A 14,129-nucleotide genomic window follows, 5' to 3' on the forward strand; every position below is an offset into this window, starting at 1 on the left:
TTTCTTGAGAAACTTCACATTTCTAGTGCGCACATAGCCTTAAAGTGGTTTTCCCCAAAGTACATTTTAATCAATAGATCTTGGAATAATAATATCCACAATTTGATGTGTTTAAAAATAAAGAATTATGTTCCTGTGCTGAAATCTCCTATATGTCTCCCTGCTATGTGCTGTGTAATGGATGCGCCTGACCGTGCACAGAATATGGTCTGATCATCATCATACCACCCCTCCTGGGAAGGGGAGGACACTAAAGAGAGTACACAGATAGCCCAGAATGGGATTGCAAATAATTATTTATTTGAGGTGAAACCGTGTTTTTAAAAACAAAAAAAAAAACAAAACAGGCAGGAAAATGCTTTATCTCACAAAAAGAATCAGCTATTATCCCATGCTGTAATGTCTGAATACTCTTTTTTGCTTCCTCCCTGGCCCTGGAGATGTGGTATGATCAGACCATGTGCCTGTATGGTCAGACACAGCCATTACACAGTACACAGCAGGGACACATATATAAGATTATCTCCATACAGGAAAATTTCTTTGTCGCTCCATTGGGAGACCCAGACAATTGGGTGTATAGCTTCTGCCTCCGGAGGCCACACAAAGTATTACACTTTAAAAAGTGTAACCCCTCCCCTCTGCCTATACACCCTCCCGTGGATCACGGGCTCCTCAGTTTTTATGCTTTGTGTTGAAGGAGGCACACATTCACGCAAGCTCCACATTTTAGTCAGCAGCAGCTGCTGACTTTATCGGATGGAAGAAAAGAGGGCCCCAGGGCCCCCGGCATGCTCCCTTCTCACCCCACTATGGTCGGCGGTGCTGTTAAGGTTGAGGTACCCATTGCGGGTACAAAGGCTGGAGCCACATGCCGTTATCCTTCCCCATCCCTTAGTGGCTCTGGGAGAAGTGGGATCCTAACCGGTCATCCATTCACTGGGACCGGGCTCCCTCCGCAGCCCCTGTGGGAATCTGCCGGACAGGAGACTTTGTATCCTCAGGGACAGGGCCCTGCATCTAAAGGTACTCTGTGTCCCCATGGGGACGGTGCATGGAGCGCTTGTTTCACAGACGCTGCAGCAGCTGCTGGTTTTGTGACGACCGGGACTACTGAGGGAATCTGACGGACAGGAGACCGGGTATCATCAGTCAGGGACAGGCCCTGCTTCTCAGAGGTACTCTGTGTCCCCTTGGGGACGGCGCATAGAGCGCCTGTGTAACAGACGCTGCAGCAGCTGCTGTGTGTTTTGGGTCGCCGGGACTACCGTGCCGACCGCGCCTGTTTGCCGGCCACGCTACTAAATTTAGTCCCCGGCTTCTGCGGCCTAGTACCGCATACTCCCGCCCCCGGGCCTGCCAGTCAGGGGTAAGGGCAAGACGCTAGACTGGACGTCAGCGGTGAGGGCTGGAGCATACTTAGTATCCTCTTCCCCCCTCACTGAGCACTGTGGGGCACCAGATTCCCGCACTTTCTGAGGCACGCCCACGGCTCCCTCCTCCTCTGAGAACGCTGGCAGCCATTGTTATCATCACTGCTGCCGGTGGAGAACTTCAGACAGAGCTCCACAACTCTGGGAGGCCCAGGCAGGGAATCTGGTGGACACACAACCGCTGAGGGCGGTCGGTAAGCCGCACCAGTTACCAGGTGCTGGCCCCCCTGGGTGCCGAAGTGTATATATATATCCATATTGTGTATACATTTGCTCTGTTCGGCCGCATTATTTGCTTTGGCTATATACCCTCACTGATTGCTCTAAGAGGAGACAACAGCATGTCGTCTGCAAAAAGCAAGGGTGCCAAGGCACAGGCTTATTTTGCAACTTGTACCTCTTGTGCGGCTATGTTACCTGCAGGTTCCACCTACCCTCATTGTGTGCAATGCTCGGCCCCTGTGACACTCACTCAGCCGGAGCCTCAGGCACTGGTGGGACCCTCGGCCCAGGTAGAACCACCGGCTGCCACTGTACAGGTGGCAGGGACAGAGTTTGCAGTGTTAGCTGAGAAACTTTCTGAGTCTCTTTCACAATCCATGGCTCAGTCTATGGACAGATAGTCTCCTAAGATACTAGAAGCTTTGCAGTCCAGACCGGTAACACAGGCCCCGGGCACTGTTGAATCATTGCCCCCAGGCCCCCCTCGGTCGGCGCAGCAAACTGCTCCTGGGGTGTCTCCTAGGTCCCACGGTGAGGACTCCGACACGGACCGCAGTCCCAGACCGGCTAAGCGGGCGCGCTGGGAACTTCCCTCAACTTCATCACACTGCTCAGGGTCTCAGCATGAGGACTCTCTGGAGGATGAAGCGGAGGTGGCAGATCAGGACTCTGATCCTGACGTTGCTCTCAATCTGGATACACCCGAAGGGGACGCCATAGTAAATGACCTTATAGCGTCCATCAACCAGGTGCTAGAACTTTCTCCTCCAACTCCACCTATAGAGGAGTCAGCTTCACAGCAGGAGAAACACCAATTTAGGTTTCCCAAACGTACACGGAGTGCGTTTTTCGATCACTCCAACTTCAGTGATGCGGTCCAGAAGCACCGAGCATTTCCGGACAAGCGCTTTACTAAGCGCCTTAATGACACACGTTACCCCTTCCCCACTGACGTAGTTAAGGGTTGGGCTCAGTGTCCCAAGGTGGATCCTCCAGTCTCTAGACTGGCGGCTAGATCCATAGTAGCAGTGGCAGATGGTTCATCACTAAAGGATGCCACTGACAGGCAAATAGAACTCCTGATGAAATCCATCTATGAAGCCATAGGCGCGTCTTTTGCTCCGGCATTCGCAGCCGTATGGGCACTCCAAGCTATCTCAGCTTGTCTGTCTGAGATTAATGCAGTCACACGTGCCTCTACTCCGCAGGTTGTGTCTTTAACCTCTCAGGCGTCGGCTTTTTCGTCCTACGCCATGAACGCCGTCCTGGACTCTGCGAGCCGTACAGCGGTAGCATCCGCCAATTCAGTGGCAGTCCGCAGGGCCATGTGGCTACGCGAATGGAAGGCAGACTCTGCTTCCAAGAAGTTCTTAACCGGTTTGCCATTTTCTGGCGACCGTCTGTTTGGCGAGCAATTGGATGAAATTATTAAACAATCCAAGGGAAAGTACTCGTCCTTACCCCAGTCCAAACCAAACAGACCTCAGCAACGGAAGATACAACCGAGGTTTCGGTCCTTTCAGCCCTCAGCCAGATCTCAATTCTCCACGTCCAACAGGACGCAGAAGGGCCAGAGGAACTCTGATTCATGGCGGTCTAAGTCACGTCCTAAAAAGACCGCCGGAGGAACCGCTCCCAAGGCGGCCTCCTCATGACTTTCGGCCTCCCCAAACCGCATCCTCGGTCGGTGGCAGGCTCTCCCGCTTTTGCGACGCCTGGTTGCCACATGTCCAAGACCGATGGGTGAGAGACATTCTGTCTCACGGTTACAGGATAGAGCTCAGCTCTCGTCCTCCGACTCGTTTCTTCAGAACATCTCCGCCCCCCGAGCGAGCCGATGCTCTCTTTCAGGCGGTGAACACTCTGAAGACAGAAGGAGTGGTGATCCCTGTTCCCCTTCAAGAACGGGGTCGCGGTTTTTACTCCAACTTGTTTGTGGTGCCAAAAAAGGACGGATCATTCCGTCCCGTCCTGGACCTCAAACTGTTCAACAGACACGTGAAAACCAGACGGTTCCGGATGGAATCTCTCCGCTCCATCATCGCCTCGATGTCCCAAGGAGACTTCCTAGCATCAATCGACATCAGGGATGCGTATCTCCATGTGCCGATTGCACCAGAGCATCAGCGCTTCCTGCGTTTCGCCATCGGAGACGAACACCTTCAGTTCGTGGCACTGCCTTTCGGCTTGGCGACAGCCCCACGGGTCTTCACCAAGGTCATGGCAACAGTGGTGGCAGTCCTACACTCTCAGGGACACTCGGTGATCCCTTACTTAAACGATCTTCTAGTCAAGGCACCCTCCCGGGTGGCATGCCAACACAGCCTGAACACTGCTCTGGAGACTCTCCAGAGGTTCGGGTGGATCATCAATTTCCCAAAGTCAAAATTGACACCGACACAATCGCTAACTTACCTCGGGATGGAGTTTCATACTCTCTCAGCGATAGTGAAGCTACCGCTGGACAAACAGCGTTCACTACAGACAGGGATGCAATCTCTCCTTCGAGCACAGTCACACCCCCTGAGGCGCCTCATGCACTTCCTAGGGAAGATGGTGGCAGCAATGGAGGCAGTTCCATTTGCGCAGTTTCATCTGCGTCCACTCCAATGGGACATTCTCCGCAAATGGGACAGGAGGTCGACGTCACTCGACAGGAACGTCTCCCTTTCACAGGCAGCCAAAGCCTCTCTTCAGTGGTGGCTTCTTCCCACTTCTTTGTCGAAGGGAAAATCCTTCCTGCCCCCATCCTGGGCTGTGGTCACGACGGACGCGAGTCTGTCGGGGTAGGGAGCGGTCTTCCTCCACCACAGGGCTCAGGGAACCTGGACTCCGGCAGAGTCCTCCCTTCAGATCAATGTTCTGGAAATAAGGGCAGTGTATCTAGCCCTAAAGGCGTTCCAGCTGTGGCTGGAGGGCAGGCAGATCCGAATTCAGTCGGACAACGCCACGGCGGTGGCGTACATCAACCACCAAGGCGGCACACGCAGTCGTCAAGCCTTCCAAGAAGTTCGGCGGATCCTGCTGTGGGTGGAAGCCACAGCCTCCACCATCTCCGCAGTTCACATCCCGGGCGTAGAAAACTGGGAAGCAGACTTTCTCAGTCGCCAGGGCATGGACGCAGGGGAATGGTCTCTTCACCCGGACGTGTTTCAAGAGATCTGCTGCCGCTGGGGAACGCCGGACGTCGACCTAATGGCGTCCCGGCACAACAACAAAGTCCCGGCATTCATGGCACGGTCTCAAGATCACAGAGCTCTGGCGGCAGACGCATTAGTTCAGGATTGGTCGCAGTTTCGACTGCCTTATGTCTTTCCTCCTCTGGCACTGCTGCCCAGAGTGTTACGCAAGATCAGGTCCGACTGCCGCCGCGCCATCCTCATCGCCCCAGACTGGCCGAGGAGGTCGTGGTACCCGGATCTGTGGCATCTCACGGTGGGTCAACCGTGGGCACTACCAGACCGACCAGACTTGCTGTCTCAAGGGCCATTTTTCCATCTGAATTCTGCGGCCCTCAACCTGACTGTGTGGCCATTGAGTCCTGGATCCTAGCGTCCTCAGGGTTATCTCAAGAGGTCATTGCCACTATGAGACAGGCCAGGAAACCAACGTCCGCCAAGATCTACCACAGGACGTGGAGGATCTTCTTATCCTGGTGCTCTGATCAGGGTTTTACTCCCTGGCCGTTTGCCTTGCCCACTTTTCTGTCTTTCCTTCAATCCGGACTGGGCAAGGGTTTGTCTCTCGGCTCTCTCAAGGGACAAGTATCGGCGCTTTCCGTGTTTTTTCAAAAGCGTCTAGCCAGGCTTCCGCAGGTACGCACGTTCCTGCAGGGGGTTTGCCACATAGTCCCACCTTACAAGCGTCCGCTAGAACCCTGGGATCTTAACAGGGTGCTAACGGCTCTTCAGAAACCACCTTTCGAGCCGATGAGGGATGTTTCTCTTTCACGCCTTTCGCAGAAGGTGGTCTTCCTAGTGGCAGTCACGTCACTTCGGAGAGTGTCTGAGCTAGCAGCGCTATCATGCAAAGCCCCCTTCCTGGTGTTTCACCAGGATAAGGTGGTTCTGCGTCCGGTCCCGGAATTTCTCCCTAAGGTGGTATCCCCTTTTCATCTCAATCAGGATATCTCCTTACCTTCTTTTTGCCCTCATCCAGTTCACCAATGTGAAAAGGATTTGCACTTGTTAGATCTCGTGAGAGCACTCAGACTCTACATTTCTCGCACGGCGCCCCTGCGCCGTTCTGATGCGCTCTTTGTCCTTGTCGCTGGCCAGCGTAAGGGGTCGCAGGCTTCCAAGTCAACCCTGGCTCGGTGGATCAAGGAACCGATTCTTGAAGCCTACCGTTCGTCTGGACTTCCGGTTCCTACAGGGCTGAAAGCCCATTCTACCAGAGCCGTAGGTGCGTCCTGGGCATTGCGGCACCAGGCTACGGCTCAGCAGGTGTGTCAGGCGGCTACCTGGTCGAGTCTGCACACTTTAACGAAACACTATCAGGTGCATGCCTATGCTTCGGCAGATGCCAGCCTAGGTAGGCGAGTCCTTCAGGCGGCGGTTGCCCACCTGTAAGAGGGGGCCGTTTTTACGGCTCTTTTTATCGAGGTATTCTTTTACCCACCCAGGGACTGCTTTTGGACGTCCCAATTGTCTGGGTCTCCCAATGGAGCGACAAAGAAGAAGGGAATTTTGTTTACTTACCGTAAATTCCTTTTCTTCTAGCTCCTATTGCGAGACCCAGCACCCGCCCCTGTTCCCTTCGGGCTGTTTGTTCTTTTGTGTACACATGTTGTTCATGTTGAATTGTTCTTTTGGTTCATGGTTTTCAGTTCTCCGAACATCCTTCGGATTGAATTTACCCTAGACCAATTTATAAGTTTCCTCCTTCCTGCTTTTGCACCAAAACTGAGGAGCCCGTGATGCACGGGAGGGTGTATAGGCAGAGGGGAGGGGTTACACTTTTTAAAGTGTAATACTTTGTGTGGCCTCCGGAGGCAGAAGCTATACACCCAATTGTCTGGGTCTCCCAATAGGAGCTAGAAGAAAAGGAATTTACGGTAAGTAAACAAAATTCCCTTCTTTTTATTCAATACATCAAATTGTGTATCTTTTTATTTCAAGATCTATTTACTTAGTATTAACTTTAAAATTAGAGGTTTTCCCATGAATAAAGTTAAGTGTCCTCGCAAAAGATGACATGATGTCTTATCCAAATATCCCATTGGTCACTTGTGAGCGAAGTCATTGACCCATCAGACCATACCGACTCATCATGACTCATGACGTGGCCGTATTTCATTGTTCCGTTGGTCACCGCCCAATTAGACCTTATCGACGCTCCATAGCACCCATCTGTATATTATATATGACTCCTAAGTATATATTGGTACTGCTTCTGTACTGAATGTGAGTCGCTGCCTTTACCAGTGACCGTCACAAAGCACATATTTATACATGCAAAGCTTTATTGGCTTGACTGTATTACATTTGCTTTTGTGATAAAGATATATATATCTCTCTCATAAAATTTCCTGGAAGAGTCCACTTTTTCGTAGGAAGAAATGGTATTTGGCAGATATATCCATGTTAGAAAATCTTTCTTTACATCTGTGTGATGTTGTTTGTACATTGTGACTCCTACACTCGCAACTGATGTTGGGCGTCAGTACAAGGGGAATAGATCCATATGGCAGCTGTGTGTTTAACTATGTCAAAGAATAAAGTACAATGCAATACACCAACCTAAATACGTTGTGTCAGTTGTAGGTTCTTCAGTGTCTCCTCAAAGGGTTTTGGACCAAAGAAGCACAGGTTCCACTTCATCTGCTAATCCGGTTGTGGATAGGAGGGCATCGAACAGTCCAGCCAAAGCTGCCGCTGCATGTTCTTCAGCTTCCATGGATGGTAGTGAAGACGAGGAAAACCAGAACCCTGCAGAGAAGCTTAAGTATGCTCCATGCCATCACATACATGTGTTTAAAGTAACCAAAAAACTATTACCAAATATCAGTGACCACAACACATACCATTCAGCTGCTTATTTCCCCACCTCTGGTTCAGTTGTAGTTGTACTAAACATTTTAGTCCGTCAACATTGTGCTTCCAATATGCCATGTAATATACATTTTATATTGTAAGGTTTCTATTATAAATAAGCACTAAATAGTGTGTGATTCTGTGATGACACATGGGGAATAAAAAAAATAAATCTTAATATGAACCTCCTTAAAGGGAATCTGTCAGGTGATTTTCTAGTACAAGACTAATGGTAACCTAGAATAGGGTTTGGGCAGGCCTTTCCAGATCACTAACTTTTATTCCTGTACCTTCTTCCATGATCTTGCTGTAGACCCCAGAGAATTCAGTGTCTCGCACCAGCTGGTCAAGCATACGTAAATCCAAACTGAATATGCACTACTCCCCATACCCACCACTCCCGTGCTGGCATCACTGTTTACTATCACTGCTGAGGTGGGGATGGGAAGCAGTGCATAATCAGTTTGGATTTACATATATTTGACTAGCTGGCATGCCATACTGAATTTTCTAGGGCTTACAGCAAGATAACGGGAAGTTAAAGCAATAAAAGTTACTGATGCTGAACAGGCTGCTCAAGCCCTATTCCAGGATACCATTAGTTTTGTACTAGAAAATCACTTGACAGATTCCCTTAAAAACAAAAGTTGTATAATATAAAAAACATTTAACTTCAAGTATTGATAGGTTGTTCTGGGGGGTACTACTGCTAAGGGAGCTGTACAAGTACCCGGGGTGTATCCTGCACTGACCTTAATACTTACTAGTCCGAATAAAGGAACACGAATTATGAGTAATACTCGATGCCTTATTTGTTGCCTTGGTAACTGTACCACTATATAATGTTACCTACTCCATTGGGAGACCCAGACAATTGGGTGTATAGCTTCTGCCTCCGGAGGCCACACAAAGTATTACACTTTAAAAAGTGTAACCCCTCCCCTCTGCCTATACACCCTCCCGTGGATCACGGGCTCCTCAGTTTTATGCTTTGTGTGGAAGGAGGCACACATCCACTCATGCATTCTCATATTAGTTATGTCGGTTGGAAGAAAAGAGGGCCCCCACGGGGCCCCCGGCATGTTCCCTTCTCACCCCACTACGTCGGCGGTGCTGTTAAGGTTGAGGTACCCATTGCGGGTACAAAGGCCGGAGCCTCATGCCGTCTCCTTCACCATCCCTTAGCGGCTCTGGGAGAAGTGGGATCCTGACCGGTCATCCATTTACTGGAACCATGCTCCCTCCGCAGCCCCTGTGGGAATCTGCCGGACCGGAATCTATTCAACCTCAGGGACCGGGCCCTGCAACTCTAAGGTACTCTGTGTCCCCATTGGGGATTGTGCAGGGAGCGCACCTTCTTCCCGGACGCTGCGGCAGCTGCTGAATTGTGAAGGCCGGTGGACTTCCGCGCCGACCGTGCCTGTTTGTCGGGCGCGGTCTCAAATTTAGTCCCCGGCTTCATCGCGGCCTAGTCGCAAAAATCCCGCCCCCGGGCCTGCCTGTCAGGGGTAAGGGCGGGACTGCCGACCTGACGTCGGATGTGAGGGCTGGAGCATCCTGCATGTTTCCTCCCCCCTCACTGATCACTGTGGGGACCCCAGATTCCCGCACTTTCCTGGCGCCGCCCACGGCTCCACTCCTCCCCTGAGAGCTCCGGCAGCCATTTTTTGGGCATTCTGCCGGTGGAGGATTCTCAGGAACAGCTCTGCAGCTCCGGGGGACCTAAGGCAGGGAATCTGGAGGACACACACACGCCGCTGGTTAGCGGTCGGTAAGCCACACCGGTCACCCGGTGCTGGTCCCCCCTAGGGTGCCGGAATAGATACATATTTATATATATATTTCTGTTCGGTCGGGCTGTATACCCTTTTTTGCTCATATACCCTCAGTGATCATTCTCCTAGGAGACAACAGCATGTCGTCCACAAGGAGAAAAGCTGCTAAGGCACAGGGTTTTTTTGCGGCCTTTACCTCTTGTGGGGCTATGTTACCTGCGGGTTCCACCTACCCTCACTGTGAGCAATGCTCAACCCCTGTTTCGCTTGCTCAGCCGGAGCCTCGGTCACTAGTGGGCCCCTCGGCTCATGTAGACCCCCCTGCTCCCCCTGTCCAGGCGGCAGGGACAGAGTTCGCCTCTTTTGCTGAGAAACTCTGAGTCACTTTCACAATCCATGGCTCGGTCTATGGACAAATGGTCTGCCAAGCTGCTAGAGGCTTTGCAGTCCAGACCGGTCCTTACACAGGCCCCGGTCCCTGTTGGATTGTCGCCTCCAGGCCCCTCTCGGTCCGCGCCGCAGCGCGCTCCCAGGTTGGGCCCTAGGTCCCACGTGGAGGACTCCGGCCCGGACCACAGTCCTAGACCGGCTAAGCGGGCTCGCTGGGAATCTTCCCCGACCTCTTCACGCTGCTCGGGTTCCCAGCTTGAGGACTCTCTGGAGGACGAGGCGGACGTCGCAGCTCAGGGCTCTGACCCTGATGTCGCCCTTAACCTTGATACACCTGAAGGGGACGCCTTAGTGAATGATCTTATCTCATCCATCAACCAGGTGTTGGATCTCTCTCCCCCGCCTCCTCCTGTAGAGGAGTCTGCGTCTCAGCAGGAGAAACACCAGTTTCGGTTCCCCAAACGTACACGTAGTGCGTTTTTCGATCACTCTAACTTCAGAGACGCTGTCCAGAAGCCCAGAGCGGTTCCGGACAAGCGCTTTACTAAGCGCCTCACTGACACGCGTTACCCATTCCCCTCTGAAGTCGTTAAGGGTTGGGCTCAATGTCCCAAGGTGGATCCTCCAGTCTCTAGATTGGCGGCGAGATCTGTGGTATCGGTTGCAGATGGCTCATCGCTAAAGGATGCCACTGACAGGCAGATAGAGCTCCTGGTGAAGTCCATCTATGAGGCCACGGGCGCGTCTTTTGCCCCGGCCTTTGCAGCCGTGTGGGCACTCCAAGCTATCTCAGCTTGTCTGGCTGAGATTAATGCTGTCACACGTAATTCTGCTCCGCAAGTTGCGTCTTTGACTTCTCAAGCGTCAGCTTTTTCTTCCTACGCCATGAACGCAGTCCTAGACTCTGCTAGCCGTACAGCTGTGGCATCCACTAACTCTGTGGCAGTCCGCAGGGCCATGTGGCTGCGCGAATGGAAGGCAGACTCGGCCTCCAAGAGGTTTTTAACCGGTTTGCCGTTTTCTGGCGAACGATTGTTTGGCGAACGATTGGATGAGATTATTAAGGAATCCAAGGGAAAGGACTCCTCCTTACCCCAGTCCAAACCTAAGAGACCTCAGCAACGAAAAATACAATCGAGGTTTCGGTCCTTTCGTCCCTCCGTCAAGCCCCAATCCTCTTTGTCCAGCAGGCCGGAGAAAGGCCAGAGGAACTCCTATGCGTGGCGGTCCAAGTCACGCCCCTAAAAGGCCGCAGGAGACACTGTCTCCAAGACTGCCTCCTCATGACTCTCTGCATCCCCTAGCCGCATCCTCGGTCGGTGGCAGGCTCTCCCGCTTTGGCGACGCCTGGTGGCCACATGTTCAAGACCGATGGGTGAGAGACATTCTGTCTCACGGTTACAGGATAGAGTTCAGCTCTCGTCTTGCGGCTCGTTTCTTCAGAACCTCTCCGCCCCCCGCTCAGGCCGACGCACTTTTTCAGGCAGTGGACGCTCTGAAGACAGAAGGAATTGTGACCCCCGTTCCCCTTCAGGAACGTGGTCGCGGCTTTTACTCCAACTTGTTCGTGGTGCCAAAAAAGGACGGATCATTCCGTCCCGTTCTGGACCTCAAGCTGCTAAACAGACATGTGAGAACCAGACGGTTTCGGATGGAATCCCTCCGCTCGGTCATCGCCTCGATGTCACAAGGAGACTTCCTAGCATCGATCGACATCAAGGATGCTTATCTCCACGTGCCGATCGCACCTGAACATCAACGCTTCTTGCGTTTCGCCATCGGGGACGAACACCTTCAGTTCGTGGCATTGCCTTTCGGCCTGGCGACAGCCCCACGGGTTTTCACCAAAGTCATGGCATCCGTCGTGGCGGTCCTACACTCTCAGGGCCACTCGGTGATTCCCTACTTAGACGATCTCCTAGTCAGGGCCCTTTCTCGGGTGGCGTGTCAACACAGCCTTACCGTTGCTCTGACGACTCTCCAGCAGTTCGGGTGGATCATCAACTTCCCGAAATCCAAGTTGACACCGACCCAATCACTGACTTACCTCGGGATGGAGTTTCATACACAGTCAGCGGTAGTCAAGCTACCGCGGGACAAACAGCTTTCTCTGCAGGCAGGGGTGCAATCACTTCTTCGGAGTCAGTCACACCCCTTAAGGCACCTTATGCACTTCCTGGGGAAGATGGTGGCAGCGATGGAGGCAGTGCCGTTCGCGCAATTCCATCTACGGCCACTCCAATGGGACATTCTCCGCAAATGGGACAGGAGGTCGGCTTCCCTCGACAGGAACGTCTCTCTCTCCCTTGCAACCAAGAAGTCACTTCAGTGGTGGCTCCTTCCCAATTCTCTATCGCAGGGAAAATCCTTCCTACCCCCAACCTGGGCTGTGGTCACCACGGACGCGAGCCTGTCAGGGTGGGGAGCGGTTTTTCTCCACCACAGGGCTCAGGGAACCTGGACTCCGATAGTCTTCTCTTCAGATCAATGTTCTGGAGATGAGGGCGGTGTATCTAGCCCTATTGGCTTTTCATCGGTGTCTGGAGGGCAGGCAGATCCGTATGCAGTCGTACAACGCCACTGCCGTCGCATACATCAACCACCAAGGCGGCACTCGCAGTCGTCAAGCCTTCCAGGAAGTCCGGCGGATTCTGCAGTGGGTGGAAGCCACAGCCTCCACCATCTCCGTAGTTCACATCCCGGGCGTAGAAAACTGGGAAGCAGATTTTCTCAGTCGTCAGGGCATGGACGCGGGGGAATGGTCCCTTCACCCAGACGTGTTTCGAGAGATCTGTCGCCGCTGGGGGAACGCCGGACGTCGATCTCATGGCGTCACGGCACAACAACAAAGTCCCGGCATTCATGGCACGGTCTCAGTATCACAGAGCTCTGGCGGCGGACGCCGATAGTTCAGGATTGGTCGCAGTTTCGACTGCCTTATGTGTTTCCTCCTCTGGCGATGCTGCCCAGAATGTTACGCAAGATCAGGTCCGACTGCCGTCGCGCCATTCTCGTCGCTCCAGACTGGCCGAGGCGGTCGTGGTACCCGGATCTGTGGGTCAACCGTGGGCGCTTCCAGAGCGGCCAGACTTGCTGTCACAAGGCCCATTTTTCCATCTGAATTCTGTGGCCCTCAACCTGACTGTGTGGCCATTGAGTCCTGGCTCCTAGCGTCTTCAGGGTTATCTCAGGATGTCATTGCCACCATGAGACAGGCCAGGAAGCCAACGTCCGCCAAGATCTATTACAGGTCTTGGCAAATCTTCTTATCCTGGTGCACTGATAACGGTTTTCCTCCATGGCCGTTTGCCTTACCCACTTTTCTTTCATTCCTTCAATCTGGAATGGACAAGGGTTTGTCACTCGGCTCTCTCAAGGGCCAAGTATCGGCGCTCTCCGTATTTTTTCAAAAGCGCCTAGCCAGGCTTCCGCAGGTCCGCACGTTCCTGCAGGGAGTTTGCCACATAGTCCCACCTTACAAGCGTCCGCTAGAACCCTGGGATCTTAACAGGGTGCTAACGGCTCTTCAGAACCCACCTTTCGAGCCGCTGCGGGATGTCTCTTTATCACGTCTTTCGCAGAAGGTGGCCTTTCTAGTGGCAGTTACATCACTCCGGAGAGTGTCTGAGCTTGCAGCGCTGTCATGCAAAGCCCCCTTCCTGGTGTTTCACCAGGATAAGGTGGTTCTGCGTCCGGTTCCGGAATTTCTCCCTAAGGTGGTATCTCCTTTTCATCTCAATCAGGATATCTCCTTGCCTTCATTTTGCCCTAATCCAATTCACCAATGTGAAAAGGATTTGCACTCGTTGGATCTGGTGAGAGCACTCCGGCTCTACGTGTCTCGCACGGCGCCCCTGCGTCGTTCAGATGCGCTCTTTGTCCTTGTCGCTGGCCAGCGTAAGGGTTCGCATGCTTCCAAGTCAACCTTGGCTCGGTGGATCAAGGAACCGATTCTCGAAGCCTACCGTTCTTCTGGGCTTCCGCTTCCTTCAGGGCTGAAAGCCCATTCTACCAGAGCCGTGGGTGCGTCCTGGGCATTGCGGCACCGGGCTACGGCTCAGCAGGTGTGTCAGGCAGCTACGTTGGTCTAGTCTGCACACTTTCACGAAACACTATCAAGTGCATACCTATGCTTCGGCAGACGCCAGTCTCGGTAGGCGAGTCCTTCAGGCGGCGGTTGCCCACCTGTAAGAGGGGGCCGTTTTCGGCTCTTTTTATAGAGGTATTCTTTTACCCACCCAGGGACTGCTCTTGGACGTCCCAATTGTCTGCGT

At 52.8% G+C, this 14,129-nt stretch overlaps 1 protein-coding gene across 7 annotated transcripts in view; it reads left to right on the top strand.

Annotated features, from left to right (window-relative positions):
• PCM1 (pericentriolar material 1) overlaps window positions 1-14,129 on the top strand; it is a 382,937-nt gene that overhangs the window by 130,657 nt on the left and 238,151 nt on the right. For 6 of the 7 annotated variants that reach the window (XM_075347110.1, XM_075347104.1, XM_075347105.1 and 3 more), the window contains one exon: window positions 7,415-7,601. In XM_075347110.1, coding sequence (XP_075203225.1) covers window positions 7,415-7,601 — 187 coding nt within the window. The remainder of the gene's footprint in view (window positions 1-7,414; window positions 7,602-14,129) is intronic. The other variant, XM_075347106.1, reaches the window with a different exon arrangement.

Source organism: Anomaloglossus baeobatrachus, chromosome 1 (genome assembly GCF_048569485.1).
Source record: "Anomaloglossus baeobatrachus isolate aAnoBae1 chromosome 1, aAnoBae1.hap1, whole genome shotgun sequence".
Taxonomy (NCBI): Eukaryota; Metazoa; Chordata; class Amphibia; order Anura; family Aromobatidae; genus Anomaloglossus; species Anomaloglossus baeobatrachus.